The 21,091-nt window shown below is 42.9% G+C and overlaps 1 protein-coding gene and 1 long non-coding RNA gene across 4 annotated transcripts in view; one reads left to right on the top strand and one right to left on the bottom strand.

The window, feature by feature from the left end:
• LOC102160389 overlaps positions 1 to 21,091 on the top strand; it is an 83,214-nt gene that overhangs the window by 56,710 nt on the left and 5,413 nt on the right. Inside the window, exons 2-3 of the long non-coding RNA XR_002339377.1 lie at positions 17,506 to 18,985; positions 19,638 to 19,818. This is a non-coding gene — a long non-coding RNA (uncharacterized LOC102160389). The remainder of the gene's footprint in view (positions 1 to 17,505; positions 18,986 to 19,637; positions 19,819 to 21,091) is intronic.
• MFHAS1 (malignant fibrous histiocytoma amplified sequence 1) overlaps positions 13,161 to 21,091 on the bottom strand; it is a 95,697-nt gene continuing 87,766 nt past the window's right edge. For 2 of the 3 annotated variants that reach the window (XR_002339376.1, XM_021075967.1), the window contains one exon: positions 13,161 to 15,988. Coding sequence is in view for 1 of the 3 variants with exons in the window: in XM_021075967.1 (XP_020931626.1) it covers positions 15,955 to 15,988 (34 nt within the window). In the remaining 2 variants the exon portion in view is untranslated. Of the gene's footprint in view, positions 15,989 to 20,502; positions 20,614 to 21,091 lie in introns of all 3 variants that reach the window. The other variant, XR_002339374.1, reaches the window with a different exon arrangement.

Raw genomic sequence — 21,091 nt, 5'->3', positions numbered from 1 at the left:
CCAAGCCACGTGTGTGACCAGCACCACAGCTCATGGCAATGCTGGATCCTTAACCCACTGAGCAAGGCCAGGGATCAAACCCATGTCCTCTTGGATGGATACTAGTAGTCAGATTCGTTTCTGCTAAGTGACAATGGGAACTCCTTAAGTATCATTTTAATGACATTTCCCATCATACTGAATCATTTCCCCCACTGTTCCTTTAAATTTTTGCTAGAAACATTCTTACACACAGATCTTTGACTATATCTCTATGATGTTGGGATAGATTCTTAATAATTGGATAGAATTTGGACACATTGATTTTAAGAACATTTTATTGAAGTATACTTGACTTACAATGTTGCATTAATTTCTGCCGTATAGCAAAGTGTTAGTTACACATATATATTATTTCCCATTATGATTTATCACAGGATATTGGATATGGTTCCCTGTGCTACACAGTAGAACCTCGTTGTTCATCCATTTTATATATACTAGTTTGCTTCTGCTAATTCTAAATTCCCAATCCTTCCGTCCTTCACCCACCTACCCCTTCGCAACCACAAATCTATTCTCTATGTCTGCGAGTCTATTTCTCTTTCATAGATAAATTTATTTGTCTTATTTTATATTCTAGATATAAGTGACATCATATAGTATTTGTCCTCTTTCTAACCTACTTTGCTTACTATAATAATCTCTAAGTCCATCCATGTTGCTGCACATGGCATTATTCCATTCTTTTTTATGGCTGAATATATATATATATATATATATATATTTCACTGTATATATACTCTAAGTCTTCCTTATCCATTTATCTGTCAATAGACATTTAGGTTGTTTCCATGTTTTGGCTATTGTGACTCGTGCTGCTATGAACATATGCGTCTGTCTTTTTGAATTGAGTTTTGTCTGGGTATATGCCCAGGAGTGGGATTGCTGGATCATATGGTAGTTCAATGTTTAGTTTTTTGAGGAACCTCCATACTGTTCTCCATAGTGGCTGCCAATTTACATTCCCACCAACAATGTAGGAGGGTTCCCTTTTCTCCACACCCTCTTTAGCATGTATCATTTGCAATCTTTTAATGATGGCCATTCTGACCAGCGTGAGGTGGTACCTCATTGTAGTTTTGATTTGCATTTCTCTAATAGTGATGATGAGCATCTTTTCAAGTGCCTGTTGACCTCACATTGATGGCTTTTGATAGCTATTCCTAATTGCTCTCCAGAGTGGTACAGCTTCTACTACCATGACCTCAGCATGTGAGTGCAAAGAGGCAAACTTGAAAAGCACATTCTGGGGGAATTTTCACAGAGCCGATGACACAAAATGTCAAAAATTAGGTGTTTACTGATATGATCCTTCTTAGCAACTTCTTTAACATCTGTATATTAAAGACTTGTACATACAAGTCTGTTTTGGATTCTGTATGGGGAGTTTGGCCTCAGAAATGCCTCACATAGTCTAGTCTGTCCAGGTTTTAAAACTTTGGGTTCCAAGAACAGCATTCTAGAGGGGCCCCAGGGTGTGAACATTTCCAGTGAAGCCAGATTTACTGTTTTCCTCTGTGTTGAATGGCCACCTCATTTTTATATGGGATCACCCTTGCACAGAAAATGGATCACTCATCCAGCCTCTCCCCTTAAGAACTTGAACATTTGGTTCTTTTCACTTGAGTTTCCAAATAACACCATGATAAAATCCAGGAAGGCCAGTGATGTCATGAATTGGTTCGTTAACTGCCTCTTAGTCACTGTAGCTAAGGAGACAGTAGTTCTAGAGGCTGTGCCCCAATTGTGTGTATGAGCACAAGGCACATTGTCACAGCCCCAGCCAAACCCCATTAGCTTAGGCTGCTGCATGATAGATGCAGGATTAGTTCCACAGAGAACCAGGTCAGAGCATGTGTGTGGATCAGTGCAGTTAGAACCGTGACCTTAACATGTGGATGGGTTGGCTCCAGTAATTTTCGAGTCATGGGACAACAGTGGAATGAATTGGCATAGATCCAACTCAAGCTGGGGAAGGAACCTTCACCAACAGTTGAGTGTACAGATGAGCCATTTAAGGCTAAAGAAGCCCGGTGACACGCTCCAGATCCCGTGGCTAGTTAGGGGAACTCTAGGTTTGTTTTTGTTTGTTTGTTTGTTTTTTAGGGCTGCATGTGCATCATATGCAAGTTCCCAGGTTAGGGGGTTGAATTGGAGCTGCAGCTGCAAGCCTATGCCGCAGCTACAGCAATGCCAGATTTGAGCCACGTCTGTGACCGACAACACAGCTCACAGCAATGCCAGGTCTTTAACCCACTGAGAGAGGCCAGGGATCGAACCTACATCCTCATGGATACTAGTTGGGTTCGTTACCACTGAGCCACCACGGGAACTCTCAGCTCTCTAGGTTTTTAACCAGGCCTCCTGATTGCAAGCTCAGGGCTCTGATATTGTGTTAGCTATATCCATTGGCCCATGCCCATGGATTTGGCCAGGTTAGTGGGCTTTGGCAGAGAGAAGCCTGGACACATGAGAAGGCATCCCTTATTATTTATGCTGCTGCCACCTGCACATAGTTAGTGGAATTTCCTGGTGCAGCCCAGATGCTGACAGAAATCCACTTGCCTTCATATGCATCTCTCAGGAGGAAATAAAATTCACTTAAGAACTCACTTCCCTACCCCCTTATTTATTGCAAGCCCCCTCCCCATGCATGAAGGAATAGCTCCAAATCAAGAGTCTTTTCTGATGAGATGTGTATCAGTCTGCAGTGAAACATTTAAGCAGGGAATGGTAATTTCCTGACCCAGCACCATTAAACCTCAGCAATGCCATCCCATTAGCTCGTTTGCATGTAATTGTATAAACACAGTTTTGCCAGTTCAGAGCCTTTGAAAGTATTTCATTATGCCTTTTCCTAGCTGGGCAGTACTGACCACATGCCAGGGCTGAAAAGCAACTAGCTTGTCTTTGAGCTCAGGATAATTTGGACTTGGAGGAAGGCAGCTGCACCTAAGTCTCTATAGACACGTCGCTATGTTAATTTTATGCTAGGAGATAGGGTGACAGTGGGGGACTCTGACCACGTACTTGGATGTGGAAGCTGAGAATAAGGAAAGGGTGTGTGTCCTCCTCACTTTCTCTCTCCCCAGCTCCTCATAGGTTGCATGTAGTTTGGTTTAACCAATATGCATTGGAGGGATCCCATGGGGAAGGTTCAGCCATAGGAATCAGGCCCAGTTCCTGCTCTCCAGGAGTTCAAGTTCTTGAAGGTAAGAGAGGTATGAAAATAACTTGAACTTGGACACAGGATGGCAGGAGTGCCATGATGGTCACAGAAGTACTAAGAGAGGGGAATTAATTTTGCCTGAGAGATCCTGGGAGGCTGCAAGGAGGGGGCGGCATTTTGCAGGTGAAGGGATTTCTATGGAGAGGAACCTTTTTCAGTGTGAGTCAAAGGCGAGTTGCTGGGGGTGTGGGAGCTCAGGGCAGGGGGCTGGAGGAGGGTGATCCAGTGTGAATAAATCAGCTCCATGCAGAGGCCTGGGCTGCCTTAGCTAGTGCTGAATCTCCAGTGCCCCACACAACAGCTGGCATGTGAGTGCCCATGAATGAGTAAAGGAGTTCCAAGGAAGGGGTTCCTGCTGCCACCAGGTACTATGGGTACAAATGCAGGGATCCATTCTAGTTATCTCCAGGGATGGGTGGGGCTCACGGAAGTGTGTCACTTTAAGAATATATTTTGGTCTGGAACAAGAATTTATTTGATTTGGAACCAGGGTCCCTGATTGTCTCCAGACCCAGTCACAGGGGGTGTGGCCCTGGCATGCTTTTCTGCGGTGTTCAGCCAGCTTCCTCTGCTCCAGCCAGGTCTGTGCTCCATCTTAACTTTGGTTTGGAAGTGGCCGTGACCACCCGCCTGACCCCGCTCTCCAGATCACAGTGGCACGCAGTCTTTCCCATTTCCAGCAGGAATCTGGTTGGCCTGGACAGTTTTGGCACACAGACGCTCATAGCTACTTCAACTAGTGATGTTGGACTGGCAGAGGGGCACCAGGCAACGTGGGCCCAGGTGTTTCCCTTAGAATTGTGTGTGGTTGCACTGATTGTCTCCAGAAGCTCTGTAGAGGGAATAGGGTGACCTTAGATTTATGCCAGTTGACAAGAAATTGGAACTGTATCCAGTAGGCAAAACATCCTGGAAGGCTTTTATCAGGGCATAGGCTGCTGGCTCTATATCCTTTCACGTCCCCAGACTCTACTCTGCCACTGGCTGGCTGCCTTAAAACTCCGTGCCCCCAAATATTTTCTTTTATTCTAGTTCGTGTCTTTATTTGAAAGACTCACCACTCCATTCTCAGTTTGGCTCCATCACACTCTGCCTTTGTTCTCATGGAAGCCCACGCCCTCCACTTTCGTAACAGAGCTTGCCTTCCTTTGTGTGGGTGGGCCTCGTGTAATCAGTTGAGGGCCAGAGTAGAACAAAAGACTGACTGGCCCTAGAATAGGAAAGAATTCTCCAGCCGGATGGCCTTCAAACTGCGACACTGGCTCTATGGATTTCGGACTTGCCAGCCTCCATAATCACATGAGCCACTTTCTTATAATAAACCACATTCCAGTACAATGCTACTGGTTCTCTTCTCTAAAGGACCCTAATACACTCCTCCAAAAGAAACCCTGTACCCGCTAGCAGTCATTTCCTATCCCTCCTCCCTCCAGCCCTAAGCAACCTCTACATATTTGCCTATTCTGGATATTTCATATAAATGGAGCTATATAGAGGCTCCTTGCTGTGGTTCAGTGGGTTAAGAACCTGACTGCAGTGGCTCACGTTGCCTTAGAGGTATGGGTTCAATCCCTGGCCCAGTGCAATAGGTTAAATGATCCAGCATAGGTCACAACTGGGGTTTGGATTTAATCCCTGGCCTAGGAACTTCCATAGACTGCCAGTGCAGCTATAAAGAAACAAACAAACAAAGAAGAAATGGAACCATAAGATATGGGCTCTTTTGTGACTGGCATCTTTTACATACCATTAAGATTCCTCCAAATGATTGCTTGCAGCAGTCCTTGGTTTCTTTTTATTGCCAGATGATTTTCCATTGTATGGATATACCAAATTATAGTTATTCATTCCTCAGTAGATGTACATTTGGGTTGTTTCCACTTTTTGGCTGTTATGAATTGTGCTCCCATAAACATTTGTTGACAAGCTTTTGGATGGACGTGTGCGTTTATTATGAATGGTCCACTCCTCCACTCCAAGTTAACTCATAGGTCACTCTATGTTTAGCATTCTGAAGAACTGCCAAACTTGTTGCCAAAGTGTCTTTACCATTTCACCAGCAATGTGTGAGTTCCAGTTTCTCCACATCATTGTCAACCCTTGTCATCTTTTATTTATTATCATGGCCATCGTGATGGGTGTGAAGTGGTACCTGAGATTTTGGGTTGTATTTCTCCCATAGTCAGTGATATTGAGGATCTTTTCATCTACTTATTGACTACTTGCACACGTTCTTTGGAGAAGTATCTATTCGAATCCTCTCCATTTTTAAATTGGGTTTATCTTTTACTATTGAGTTTTAAGAGTTCTTTATGTATTCTGGATAGAAGTCCATTAACAGACGTATTATTTGCAAATATTTTCTCCTATTCTGGGTTGTCTTTTCACTTTATTGATGATATTGTTTGCAGCATAAGACTGCTCTTCTATTTTTTGGAAGGATTTGGGAAGGGTTTTTAGTATTAGTTATTTTAAGATTTGGTATAATGTTTGGTGAGGCCATCGGGTCCTTGTCTTTGTGGGAATTTTTGAAATTACCGAGTCAATCCCTTTTCTTGATGTAGATCTAGTCAGATTTCCTATTCCTTCTTGAGTTATCTTTGGTAATTTGTGTCTATAGGAATTTGCCCATTTTGTTTTAAGTTGTAGGCAAAGAATTGTTCATGGTGTTCCCTTTCAACCCTTTTTATTTCTGTGAGGTCAGTAATGATGTTCCCTCTTTTATTAAGGTTTTAGTAATTTGAGTCTTTTCTCAAATTTGAACTTTCCTTGATCAGTCTTGCTAAAGGTTTGTCAATTTTGTTAAACTTTCCAAAGGACCAGCTTTTGGTTTTGTTGATTTTATCTTCTTCTCTATTTCATCTATTTCTGCTATTATTTCCTTCCTTCTGCTTGTTTTGGGTTTAGTTTGCTTTTCTTTTTCTATCTTGTGGAAGTGAAGTTTAGGTTATTGATTTATTTATTTTTTAATATGGGCATTTATAACTGTGTATACTGCCTGAGCCACATCTCATAACTTTCCATATGTTGTTTTCATTTTCATTTGTCTTAAAGCATTTTCCAATTTCCTTTGTTTTCTTCTTTGGCCATTGGTTATTTAGCACTGTGTTATTTAATCTTTATATTTTGTGCATGTCTCAAATTTCCTTTCCTGCTTCATGAATTGATCCTTTTTCATAATGAAAGGTGCCTCTTTGTTTCAAGTAACATTTTATTTTAATGTCCATTTTGTCTGATATTAGTATAGCCACTCCCATTTTATTATGATTATTGTTTGTTTGCCTGGCATATCATTTTTCCATCCTGTTACTTTCCATCTATTTGTATCTTTAAATTAAAATCTGCCTCTTGTAGAAAGCATTTCTTTTTTTAAATTTTGCTTTTAGGGCCTCACCCATCACAAATGGAAGTTCCCAGGCTAGGGGTTGAATCAGAGCTGCAGCCGACAGCCTACGCCACAGCCAAAGCAATTCAGGATCCAAGATGCATCTGCAACCTACACCATAGCTCATGGCAGTGCCAGATCCTTAACCCACTGAGGTGAGCCAGGAATTGAACCCACATCCTCAGAGATACTAGTTGGATTTGTTTCCACTGAGTCACGAGAGACGGGAACTCCTCAAAGCATAATTTTCAATCCAGTCAGACATCTGTCTTGTGGTTGAGTTTGGTCCATTCAGATTTAGTATTAATGATGTCGTTAGATGTGTGTCTGCCGTACTGATTTTCTCTATTATATTTCATCCCATTTTTGCTTCTCTTTTGCATTAAGTGGCTATTTTCTCATATAACATTTTAATTCCTAATAAAGGAATTCTTAGGAATAAGGTTTCTTAAATATATTTTTGATATGCACTCCTTTTTAAAAGAGTGCTCTAAATCTTACAATAAAGATGTTAACTTACCAGAATCTACTTCAGATTTATATTGGCTTAGTTTCAGTGAAATACAGAACGTTTGCTCCAACCTCCCTTGCCATGAAACTTTTCTGTGCTGTTCTTATACATATTACATCCACATGTTACAATACATACATGGTTATAGTTATCACTTTGTATAACCTGCCTTTTAAAGAAGCTGTTAGAAGAAAGAAGTATACACTATAACTTTTGTTATAAAAGCTTTCCGACTTATCCTTTTGTCTCACTTCATTTCTTCCTTTGGATTTCAGTTTCCATCTGGTGTCATTCCTTATTCCAGTGCAGCTTCGTTCCACCCACCTCCTTTGTGCTATTTTTACCTTATAGAACCAGCAATACATATTATGTATATATTGTTTTGTACAGTTGTTTTAAACTAGTAAAGAGAAGAAAGGAGATGTATGCCTTTGTGCAGTCTTTATCATTACTTAACAGAATTTCCTTTACTGGGGGCTCTTTCATGTCTGTGCTTAGATCTTCCCCTTATTCTTACCTTTTGGCCTGGCTTCCAAGGGATTACTCCGGCTCTGCCTAAGTCACTGACTGTCAAAAGTTGTGCTTCAGCCCCTTCATCAGTTAGATTTTTTTCTTTTGGTCTTTTTGTCTTTTTTTTTTTTTTAGGGCCGCACCCACAGCATATGGAGGTTCCCAAGCTAGAGGTGAATCGGAGCTGCAGCTACCGGCCTACACCAGAGCCACAGCAACACCAGATCCGAGCCACATCTGCGACCTACATCACAGCATTGCTGGATCCTTAACCCACTAAGCGAGGCCAGGGATCAAATCTGCATCCTCATGGATGCTAGTCAGATTCGTTTCCATTGAGCCATGATGGTAACTCCAGTTAGATTTTTTACCCTTTACTGTTGGATGTGTGTCTAACTTGTAGGTGGCTGTCACACTTCAGGCTCCACATTCAGCCAAGGACTAGCAGCTTGAGTTCCCTCTCTGATCACTCCAGAGAGGTCTCTGTCATGGACCTGCAGTCTTCCAGGCTCCCAGATATGTGTGATTTTAGTTACAAACCTGGCTTCCTAGGAGCAGTTACTGGGTTGGAGTAGCTTGCTGTTCAGTTTTTGCTCAGAGGTTATGTTTGAGCTCCTTGTGCCTGTTAAGCTTCTGCCCCATGAGGATGGGCTTGTATGTGGCTTGGGGATGCTTTGAGGTCCGCCCCACGTCCTGTTCTGATTACTCCTGAGTGGTGCAGCCTAAGTACCTCCAGAATTGCCTGTGATCCAAGGAGGACACTCCCTGGCTTTTTCCGGGTTCTGTTAAACTCCTGGGTGCTCTGCTGTTTTACTTGCATCATGGGGCTACTGGCCCCCTTCACTGCCCTCCACCAAATCTCCATTGCTTCTGACAGCACCCTTTGGCATGCAGTTCTCCGGGCTGTGTCCCAGAGAAAGTCAGGCTCCTCAGCTGAAGCTGTGGAGGTCTTCATCTTTATGGGCCACCTTTCCCCTGGGCAAACCCTGTACCCTTGCACTGGAACTGAGGGTGGGGACTCTCTTTTTTTGAGGGTGACACCTCTGCTCTGCAAGTGGGTGCTGAGGGAGGTCATCCTGGCTTGTCTGCTGGGCTTCCTGGAGGTCGCCCCTTGTCTTCCTGGCTTGCCTCTCCTGGGGTGGAGTCCCCACCTGACCTGAGAGCTGGGGTGGGAACAGCAGAGCCCCCAGAACTCTTGGTCTGTCCTGCCCTCGTCTCTCAGCCACTCTTGCCTGGAAGAGAGTTCCTGCAATAAAGTGCTGGGGAGGATGAGAGACACCAGCAGCCTGTGTCTCCCAAGGAGAAACCATAGCTCCAGACAGGGAATGGAGGGGAGAGAATCTCCATCTTCTTGGCCGCATCTGTGCGGAACAGAGGGCCCAGGGAAGCACTTCTGGAACACGGAGGAGGAGCAGTGAAGGAGGTCGTGGCTCAAAGGTTACAGACACTGGCTGAGCTTACATACAATAGATTTTTCTTAAATGACTATTTCTGCATTTGCTGTATGTTCTCAGCACAATTTCCAGAGATTTTACAATTTATTTATTTATTTATTTAGGGTCACACCTGCGGCATATGGAGGTTCCCAAGCTAGGGGTCGAATTGGAGCTGTAGCTGCCAGCCTACACCACAGCCACAGCAACACAGGATCCGAGCCATGCCTGTAACCTACACTACAGCTCACAGCAATGCCGGATCCTTAACCCATTGCACGAGGCCAGGTATCAAACCTGTGTCCTCATGGATACTAGTCAGATTCATTTCCACTGTGCCACGACAGGAACTCCTCCAGTGATTTTAAATAATTCTCTGTGGTTCTTTTTAAAAACAAAACAGTTTCTCCCACTTTGCTCTGCTGGGAGAATTTCCACTAAGTTCATCTGCCATCTCAACATGCTTTTTAGAGCAGGAGAAAAGACTGACTGTAACGTTGGGTTGCCAGGCATGACGTCTACCCCCGGACACTCACTGAGCACGTGGCCTGTACCCAACTTAATTTCATGCCGTGATTTCTCAAGGCCTGAGTGACTGTAAAATGAATCCAATCAATTTGTTCTGTTTGACATGTACCAAATCGGTTATCGAGACTTTGCTTTGATTTCTGATGAGTGACACACGTGAATTTACTTTTTCCGTCTGGCTTCGGTAAAATATTCACAGAAAAAGTGTTATACCTAAAAGGGCTTCTTCCTAAACTGCATTAACGTTTTCACAAATCGAATTTTCCCATTCAGATTTCAGTTGGATTTGGTTGGATTTATAGGAAAGTTCAGCCACACTGGAATATGTAAGCATGCAGAACTTAGTTTAAATTTCAAATTTAAGAAATACTCGTTTTTGAATAATAATCATTCTTCTGTAATCTTTTAATACAGTTTTCTAGCCATATTGGAAATTAGAAATTTTATAACTGGGGGATATAACTGGGGGAAATGGTTCCTAAAGCTTTTGTGGCAGGGAGTTGTGGGGGAGGCTTTCAGACTTACAGGGAAATTGCCTGGTCTCCTTGTAGGTGGCATTAGACTGGTCCCCTCCATTATATAATGCAGATGCTCACCTATTATCTTCATTATTTTTGCCATTTAGTCACTATTCTTTCCATATCTATATACCACCTGCACTTATTCACTTAACAAATTTTTAATACATTGGAAGTATTTCTTTCTAAATGCACTCATTTTTTTGTTGTTGTTTTGTTTTTACTTTGCTTTTTAGGGCTGCACCCGTGGCTTATGGAGCTTCTTCCCAGGCTAGGGGTCTAATCAGAGCTTTGGCTACTGGCCTACACCACAGCCACAGCAATGCCAAATCCGAGCCGTTGGATTTGGCTACACCACAGCTCACGGCAACGCCAGATCCTTAACCCACTGAGTGAGGCCAGGGATCGAACCCACAACCTCATGGTTCCTAGTCGGATTCGTTTCCGCTGTGCCGTGATAGGAACTCCTGCATTCATTTTTAAAGCACATGTTTTAGGAGTTTCCTGGTGGCTCAGTGGTTAAAGATCCAGCATGGTCACTGCTGTGGCATGGGTTCAATGCCTGGCCCGGGAACTGCCACGAGGTGTGGTTAAAAAAAATTAAAAATTAAGCAAATGTTTTATCAGTAGTACGAATAACCAATTAGTAAATTTGATGAATTGTTAAAGATTTTAGTTAGATATTGTCAAGGACTCAGAACTTGAGACCAGCTTCCTCTAAAAAAAAGATAACTATGCACATTAATAGAATAACTTAGCTGTATTTGATGACCAGAACTAGGCACTATATCCTAAGTCCTTTACACATAGAATCTCATTTAATACTCATCATACTGTGTGAGGCAGATGGTTTTCTCCATCTCACACAGGAGGAAACTGAGGCACAAGGCAACTAGACAGCAGAGTCAGGATTCAAACAGAGGCAGTGTGGAGGGAGTGTGCTTAGCTGCCAATCCTGCCTCCTAAGAACATAAGAATTGATTCTCTACTGGTTGAGGCTCTGTCTGCCTCACCGGCAAGGGCCAGGTCACATTGGCACTTGACGTCCTGTGCTTTGGAAGCACTCGCCTCGGATGATGTCCACAGTGGACTCTGGGGAAAACCTTCCTTCCACACTCCAGCACCTGTGGAAATGTTTTCTGTTCTCCTTTTAGACATGCACAATTTATATCAGCATCTAAACAGTTCCAAGTCCTTCAGTGAAAATTCGTTTTACTTAGTGCAGCTTTCTCAAACTTACTCATTCTCAGGCCTCTTTTATAGAGGAATGCCTAAGGAGACACGAATGTTTCCTGGAGCAGGTGGGGAAATACTGAGTTCATCTCTGTGTTGAGAATAATATTCATTTCATTCTAAATTGTTTCTTGTGTATAAAGCTGAAAATGTTTCTTGATTTAAAATATTCAAATAGAGTTTCTGTTACCAGGTGAATTTTCTCAGGCTGTCGAACCTCATAATGTCGAAGCGTCACACGCTTCCAGGAACTCCACACCCCCTTCCCCCATCCCACCGCACTCAGTGCAACAGTGCAAGTTCTGCCAGGTGAACTTGCCCAAGACTACTGGGTGACAGTCACGGGCAAGGGAAATGTTGGGCTTTTAAACTCACCACTTGTGGGACACTGTGTATTCAAAACAAACCAGGAATCTACTTCAAAAGCTTACCCTTAAATTGGTGAAATAGCCTTGGGAGGGAAGGGTCTATGTGTGTGATGAATAATGCATTTCTAACAGTCACCAGGGACATCTGCTTGTCTGCGATCTGCTTAACAAAGTTAAAGAACTCCAAATTTAGGCGTTCCCATTTTGGCACAGCAGAAACAAATCTGACTAGTATTCATGAGGATGCAAGTTCGATCCCTGGCCTCGCTCAGTGGGTTGGGGATCCGGTGTTGCTGTGAGCTGTGGTGTAGGTTGCAGACGTGGCTCAGATCCCACGTGGCTGTGGCTGTGGCATAGGCTGGTGGCTATAGTTCTGATTTGACCCCTAGCCTGGGAACTTGCATACGTTGTGGGCATTGCCCTAAAAAAGCAAAAAATAATAACTCCAGGTTTCCTGGTAAAGAAAAACGAAGCCCAAATTTGACTGTTTATGTTCCTTGTGTTCTCTCCAAGGCGAGGGTCAGTGGTGGCATTGAGCCTGAGGACACTGCTTCACCTGGATATGGCCATCAGAGCCAGCCCAACCTGGGGGCACAACTCTTGTTTCCTTACTCTTGAAAATTCAGATCAGCATGTGGTTTCAGCTTTTCCACTGGCAGGGGGAGGAGTCAGGGCACCCAAGGACTTCACCTACCTTCTCAGAGGTCTCACAGCGAGGCCCTCCCCATGGAGGGGGCTCTCTCTTGCCTGTGGCCCCAATGCCCAGCACCCCAGGAGAGGGCTTGTCTGTGCAGGTCCTTCCCCAGAGGCTGTTGCTGTTGCTTTTCCTTTCCTTGTCTTCTCAAGTGTCCTTTGGAAAAAGCACAGGGGGAACAGAAGTCTCTGATCCAATATTGAGGGTCAACTCCTTCAGCCTGCAAATGCAGACTCCTGGGGCCGTGAAAGACCAGAGAAAGGGAATTTACAAACCTATTGCAAATGTGTAAGCTTTGATTTAGGAATAAAGCAGCTATCTGAAAAAAAGGTTCTGATTTAAGAGACAGATGATAGTCGAGTTGACTCTTCAGCCTGAAAACACAGGCAGAGTTTGAAATAGAGATTCTTTCATTTCCTCCTGGGGACTCAATCCCCAACCAGAGCTGCCACCATCCACCTCCCCTGGCTCAAAAGTGACTTAAGAATGAAAAATTCAGGGATCCCCTAACTGGTAAAATTGAAACTTAAAAACCAAAAACCAAAACCAGAAATAACTAAACTCTGGAAATATAACTGCTTAACCATTTCTTTATATTTTTATTAAACTTTTTGAAATTTTTTTTTTAAATTTCTGCCTGGTTACGACAATTAAATAGGAAACCACAATTACAATTCACAATGAAAAAGAACACACACCCCATCAGGAATTACACCAAACCCTTTCCATTTTATTCATTCAGAAGAGTCCAATGCACAAGTGTCATATATGAGCACTGTCTTTTTTTTTTTTTCCTTAGAAGGGGGAAAAACATTTATTCTGGCAGCGCTTTTACAATTCCAGGAAGTGGTTTTGATACCACAAGATGCAGGAATAGAAACCATAACAAACTTGGAGGGCGTTTGTTTGCAAGGCAAGGGACAAAACTTTGTTGGAAAGATACCGCTTGTGCTTCGTGAATTGCCTGTCAGCCTCCCTGGCTGAGTCTTCCCAGGTGTTGAAAGAGAAAATGGACTTTCCTGCAGAGATGAAGAAAATTCCTATAGAGCAGAGTGTTTTCTGTATCTCTGACCCTCCCCCAATCCTGAAGCAAGTTCTTATGCTTTTCCGGAGCTGCTTTTGGTCACATGACCCTCTATCATGATGACCTTTTTGCTAAAATACATGTGACACCAAGATTTCTTCTTACACTGCTTCTCTAGGGTTCAGATGACAGCACAAAACATCACTTGTCCAAAAATAGCAGATATTAAGAATGTGGGCAACTATGTTCATATTAAGAGCAAACACTTTGCAGGGTATGTCACCCAAAGGAGCATTTTTTTTTTTTCCCATTTAATATGGTCCCCTGGGGAGTTAGCCTGAAGTCCACACTTAAGAGTCTTTTCAAAAGACTAGTCAAAGTCACTTAATTTGACAGTTTAGGAACTGTCTCGTGCCAATTGGAAAAACTTTTATGCCCAACAATTCAGTGATCCATAAAGCAATTAAATGTCGCCATTCAGTTTACACTCACACACACACACATACACTCGCACATGCACACGCACAGGAGAACTGTGACAAAAGGATTAACCAGATTAATCTTGTGACTGTTCTAAAAGAAAATGAAATCGCAAATCTGAGGTGTCATATTCAAGTATAAAAATGTGGAAATAGTCTGATCCCATTTGATTTTATAAGATGTCATGCTTGTTTAACTGGAGGTACTGGAGTTAATGAAGTTAACTCCTGGGGCACAAAATAATCTACAAAAATTCAATTTGTGATTTTTTTTTTTTTTTTTTTTTTTTTGCAATGCAGCCACTTGCTCTTTTTTTTTTTTTTTTCTTTTAAAAATATGTGGCGACTTTGGGAGTTCCCTTGTGGCGCAGTGGGTTAAGGATTCAGTGTTGTCACTGCAGCAGCTCAGGTCACTACTGTGGCATGGGTCAATCCCCGGCCTAGGAACTTCTACATGCCACAGGCACGGCCAAAAAAAAAAGTAAAAATACATGGAGACTTCATATACTGTGGCATTCCAAGAATCAATACTTTATAAAAGAATAATACCAGTGGACTCATTTTTTTCTTGCCTTACATGGGTGTGAAATAGTTTTACACATTTTCAATCAACATGGATAGGCGGCAGATGTAAACAGAGTCATGCACATTCCTTAAGGAATGTGTTACTATCGCTGCAGATGCTATTTGGCCCCGATGAGGAGAAGAAGAGAGAGCAATTTCATTGGTTGGCTTTTTAAGTTGCATTTTATGGAGATTTTAAAACTAGGATTTTACTAGTTCTTGGCAGTAGACCATCCAATCAGAGGCTCTGTAATTATAAATAGCCAAAGTGGGCTCATGCTCTCCAATTAGGCAATGCCCTATCTTAAGGTCTGACCAGATGTGGAGGGCTTTCAGAGTGCTCTGCTAAATTTCACAGACTCTGTTCTAAAAAGAAAAAAGAAAAAAAAAAAAAAGACTTATTAGCAGAGCTCTTTATATATATATGCTTCAGAACTGACTCCTGATTATCTTGAGCTATTGCAAGACTCTGGTTTTCCATGGATTTGTGGATTCCGTAATCCCCCTCCCCTGAAGAGTCCTAACACCAGGCCTCCATCACACCATCACCCAGTGACAATTCGCAGTTATCACAAAGCCTAGAGCAAGGAAGACTGCCTGGCACTAGTGGGCAAAGAAAAGGAATAATCCTATTACCTTGTCCAGTGGTTTATAGGCAGGGATCTTTATGTAAAAGGAGGGGAGGGGACATTGCCTGAAACATATATTTAAAGTTCTTGCTGATTACTGCCAACCTCTATGAACCAACACTTCATCCATGGGCAGAGAGAGAGAGATCTTTTTCTTTTTAATCTGCAAAGGATTAAAGAATAAAGAATAAAAACAAAAAGGTCCTATGCTAAAATAAGAAATCAGCCCCATCTTGGCACAGTTCTCATCAGAATATTGCACCCAGTGTTAACTAACGCTAGAAGCTTCAACCTGTATAAATTTAAATGTATTTGCATATTATAAAAATAAAGATAAACATATACATATTTTACACTAGTTACGGAACAGCAATGAATGGTCAGTTGATCGCTCTTTCACATTTAACAGAACTGAAATCTGAGTGCTCTAAATACTGCCACCTGTACTGGAACTATGGCTTATATGTGCATGGAAAACAAAATCCCTGAGAAGCCATTCGACTTTTTTTTTTTTTTTTTTTTTTTTTTTTCTTTTCTTCAAGTAGCGCTCTCCCTGGAGGATCACAGTTCTGAGGTTCAGGTTGTAAAACATTTGCTCCATATTCTCTCCCATCCTTACCCACCCCTGCCCCTCCCCATCTTGTCTACAGGCTAGGTGTGCTTCCTCCCCTGAAAGCACCCCAAACACGTATGCACTTGAAGTCACAGAATATGCCTGGGAGCGTGGAGGGTTTGCCGGGTACAAAAGATGGTCCAGGTACATTCTGATGCTCTTTTCTCCATGGAAGTTCCACAGCCATATAAAAGTCACTGGTTTCTGTGCTTTTCACCAACGTTCTTCCTATGTGGGTAGATGAGAAGAAAGCACAGAAATGACGAAAGGAAATAGGAAATGATACTCTCAGTTATAAGAACAAATCACAATATAAATCTTTTTGGCACAGATATCCATATCTATTTCTAGAGCTCTGTGTAAAATTGCAAATGTCAGGCAATTAATGTTTCTACAAAGGAAAGAGGCTTTTTACTAGAAACCTAGTCAAACATTTCTGTTTATGACACCAAGTTCAGACATAAAGAGAGAACTAGACGAATTAGCTCTTTCTACCTATTCCACTGTAGTTTCACAGCCTAACTAGATTTCTGATCAAGAACCTTGAACTCTAAACACAGCACTGCTTCCTTTCAAGAAACATGCACAGACACACACAAAATTACCCTCTGCAAGTAGGCCTCTGTACTAAGAAGTAAGAGTGGGTGTCTATCTAGACTAAAAAGCATGCTTTGACTTGAATTAAAGGCTGTCAAACTAAAAGCTGGAGTTAGATGAATATAAAATGAAGAAACCACGTATCTTCAGCTAATTAAAGTGGCATTCCATTCAGACCAAATGGTCAGACAAGAACACATCAAGTGTCCCCCCCCCCATATTTTAGCTATCCTATAATGACTTGCAACATACTTAAAGTGTTGTGGCAACACTTAATAAAACATACAAAGAGGTACAGGGCTTACCACCCGCATTCCCCACCCTCCACCCTGCCTCTCTCTTGAAGCTGCCTGATTTTATGGAAACTGATAATTTAGTATCTACCTAAGACATTTCTCCAGCCCACACAAGAACTGGCTGAGCATAATATCAATAACAACATCACCAAAAATAGACACCTTCCATTTACTAAATGCTCACTACATGCCAGGAATCACACCATTCCCCATACTGTGTTATTTGATTAGTCCTTAACTCTTAACACTCCATCAGGTAAGCTTTCCCTTTTTCTGCATTCACCAAGAAAGGAGCTAAGGTCCAATAACTTCCCCAAGGGCACACACACCAGTGAGCGGCAGGGCCGGGCCCTTTAAAGAGGGTTATTTGACGCCAAAGTATGCTTGACGACTGAAAGCAAGACTGGACTATTTGGGGCCCTGGGGATAGTTTCACATTTCTCTGGCACTTGGCCATGTGGACATTTTGAAGGCCTATTAATATATTAAACTTCCCAGTAGAGAAAGTTTTGAAAACTGCCTCAAATTCAAGTAATAACATAATTAATCTAACCATAAGGAGAATGGCAGCGTGAAAACACACATGCCAGCCAAGTGGTTAATGCTGGTGGAGCGAGTTCTGGCTCTGAGTGGGAGAGGTGCTATGCATATGCTTTTCTTACTGACTCTAGCAAACCTGGGGAAAGGCAGACAGTTGTGTCTGGCTGTCTGCTCCCCTGAGCCACTCGTAAGACTGAGAAACACAAGGATATGTAATCAAGGACACCTAGAGGGAATACCCCAGTGTTCAAAGGGAAAAAAGGAAAACTGGTTTGAGCATTCTGCACATGGATGTCGTTTTTTCCTGTTTAGGCACGTAAGGGAAAAAAGCATTGATCACAAGCCTCCCCGCCTCTGACTATGCCTCCATTTCAAACTTGCCCTCATCAAGATCCACCTCAAATGCTATTTCCTGGAACTTTTCCCGATTCTTCTGGCAGAGTGCTTTCGTCTCTGTGCCTACAGGACTTCGATACACTTGTTGCTGGAGGTGTCATGTTTCAATTGGAATCAGACACAAGTTTGTCTGGTTGTGCCTTTGATTCCCATTTCTACTGGATTCTTGAGGGTCTCAGTTATTTCTGTACCCACAATGCTTGGCATAATGCCTAGTAGAGGACACTCAACAAAGATCTGCTGAATGAATGAGGAATAAGATGTGATGAAGGAGTTCCTGTCATGGCTCAGTGGTTAATGAATCCGACTAGGAACCATGAGGTTGCAGGTTCGATCCCTGGCCTTGCTCAGTGAGTTAAGGATCCAGCGTTGCTGTGAGCTGTGGTGTGGGTCACAGATGCGGCTCGGATCCCACGTTGCTGTGGCTCTGGCGTAGGCCAGTGGCTTCAGCTCCGATTAGACCCCTAGCCTAGGAACCTCCATATGCCGCAGGAATTGGCCCTAGAAAAGGCAAAAAAAAAAAAAAAAAAAAAAAAAAAAGATGTGATGAAAAAGTCACAGGCAGAAAAACAGCCCAGGTACTATGAGATTATTACCATAAGGTGTAGTGATCACTACCATCTCTTCATAAGGAGATGTATAAAAAGGAGATGTGAAGGAAAGAATGGCTGATTACAGTTAGAAGGGCTGAGGATGGCTTCTCAAAAATGACACATGAAGCAGCTAGTGGTGAACTGAGAGCCAGCCAGAACTTAAGCCTGGCTAACCCTCCCACAGTAAGGTGGTGTCACACATCAGAAGGGTGGTGGGGTCCAATGGGGAAGCCTTGTGTGTCGTGCCTAGGATTTTGAACTTGAGCCCCTAATCAGCAGGAAGTCATTCAGGGCTTTTAAAGTAGGAAGAGAAGTGATGGGGTCTGATGTTGAAAGATGGCATTGGATAGAAAGCCAAAAAGACTAGGGAGGAAGATGCCAGTTGAGACTCAGTCTTAGGGCGGAGACAGGAGGACCTAGACGAAAGCACAGGCTGAAGAGAAAGTTCGGTAGTTGAATTCCCTCATTCGAGACACACTACTAAGATGGGGTACCAGTTCTTAGTGGAAGGCTGCTTATGGGAGGGAAGAAAAGGAGGTGTTGAATGGACAGACTCCCAGCCTGGGAGATGGTGCCAGGCTATGTCACCCCCAGAGACAAGAGGCACAGACTGTGGAGAGCCCTGGGGGAGGAAGACAGAACGCACACCTGTGGCGCCTACAGAACATCCAAGGGAGCTGCCAGCTAGGATGATGAAGACAGAGGCCTGGAGCTGAAGGAAAAGTCGGTATGGGGAGGCTCAGCCCAGCCTCCTCTCAGGCTATGGAACCTGCTCTTCCTAGGATGCGGCAAAAGCATTCAAGGTATGTGGAGCTTAGGCTGAAAAGGAAGCTATACCATTAAGCAAGTCTTTTCTGTATTCTGAAATTCTGACCTCCAGGGCCTCGCCCACCCTGGCGGAATGCCCCTCCCAGCATCAGCCAGCTAGTCCCCAGAGAGAGTCAACAACCTAAGTGTGACTGTGCTTCTCAACTGCAAACCAGTGAATCCAGAGCCCACGCCCCCAACCACCCCCTTTATCAAGCTCTCACACTCCAGGCTGCAGTCCATCTACCCTAATCATGCCAGGGCCATGCTCCAGACAACGTGGGACTGTCTTTATGCCCCCGAGTCCATGGAAACTATCCAAACTGGCCCATCCTATGCCTTCTCCCCTGCCTTGCCCGTACCTCCCGTAAAAACCACAATGCAGGTTCCTACTCACACTTTCCTCTCCCGCTGGCCCCTGGCCACACAGGTGTTTCCCTGGGCAGCCCCCCCCCCCCCATGGCATGGTGTGCCCCTTCCTCTAAGGAACTGTAATACACTTTTTTTTTCCCCACAGCAGTCATTTCCTGATCTGTCGGCCTTAGTGAATCTCTGACTTTCCACTCCCACACTATACAAAGTCTGTCCAGGCACTGGGCATTTTCAACCTCAATATGAATGATCCCACTCATGTCCTCTTTGTTCCAGAAAGACGGGTTAGAGACTGATGTTTACTCAGAGACTGCAGGTGGCCTCATAAATAGATCATCATGTACTTCACCTTGACTGCTTTGTGGTGGTGGATGTGAAGGTGAAGCAACATTCTCTCCTATACACGCGTTTACCTGCCTTGTGTAGACACCTCAACCAATGAGCTACGCAATCCTAGGTAAGTCAGTGAGTGGATTAGACTCTAGCATGTATATTTGCATTTTGAAATTTTTTATTACTACCTTTGTACGCCATCCCCAGTGTATGCTGCTTATGTTTCTAGTAAAAATAACAGCAACCGGATTTATCAAGTACCACTTATTCTGTGTAAGGACTAATGCTGAAGGCTTCCCCTGCAATGGTCTCTAAATGCACAGAACAACCCCATGAGATAGTGCTTCCTTAAATCTGCACCTGTTACAGCACTAGCAAATCGGAGGATTCAAACTCAGGAAGCATAACTCCAGAGCCTATCAAAATGCCTTAAAGAAAAGAAATATAAACACTGCTTTTAAAAAGCTGTTTGTTGTATTAATCAACCTGGGCTTATCCTGATGTTATATTCTTAAATAACATTAGAGTACATTTTTTAATGACTTTTTTTTTTCCAAAAAGAATCTAAGGTTACCGATATATACATTATAGTAAATTGAGCCAAAGAATTGAGCAGTTTTCTTATTCTTAATTCCTAAATAAATCTTGATTCTGGACAAGTAAAAGATTTCTAATCTTAAAATGTCCTGCTCTTTGGAATCTCTTCATCCCAAACCCGTCCCAACCCCCTTTTTTCCCTAAACTCACCAAGGCCTTTAGGAAGTCCTCACCTAGTTTAAGAAACGCTCTCTGCTTCCCAGAGACTTACCCTTAAAAATTGGTGCTCCTAAAGTCACAGATTGGGGACAGTAAAAATGATGGCATAAGGGAAAGAAGCACTATCTTTTCCACTTAATTGTCCAAGAAAGTATGCAGATACCTAAGCAGAGAGGGAACAAATTCCAGTATCAATGTGGCTGACGGGAGACTAAATCATCAAAGAAACACTATTAGCCCCAGCCTGTAAAAGTAGCAGGGCAATGAGCTGTCTTATTCTTACAAAGAAGAAAACATATCAATGCAAATCAATGTGATACACCCCACAGGCAACCTCCACATTTAAGCCTGCTTTCCTTCTGAAATCCCATCCCATCCCCACTCTTCATGGTTCAAAATTCTGAGATCAGTGCAAAATTCTCCACTGCGATAAAGCTAAATTCAATCCTTAAAAAAAATTTTTTTAAATCAATTCCATACTAATCTGAGTGGAGTTAAACATAATTCACCTGATTTATTCGGTGAGATAAAGGCCACAGAATCTTTATACTACTTTTTGCAAAAGGCTTATATGAATTGATCTTAAATATTCTCATGTCATCACAATGTGACTGCCGAAAGTCCTATGCAAAGTAATCACT

The sequence above is a fragment of the Sus scrofa genome, chromosome 15, assembly GCF_000003025.6.
Source record: "Sus scrofa isolate TJ Tabasco breed Duroc chromosome 15, Sscrofa11.1, whole genome shotgun sequence".
In the NCBI taxonomy this organism is placed as follows: Eukaryota; Metazoa; Chordata; class Mammalia; order Artiodactyla; family Suidae; genus Sus; species Sus scrofa.
Note: the sequence above shows the minus strand (reverse complement) of the source record. Positions and strands in the feature narration are given on the sequence as shown.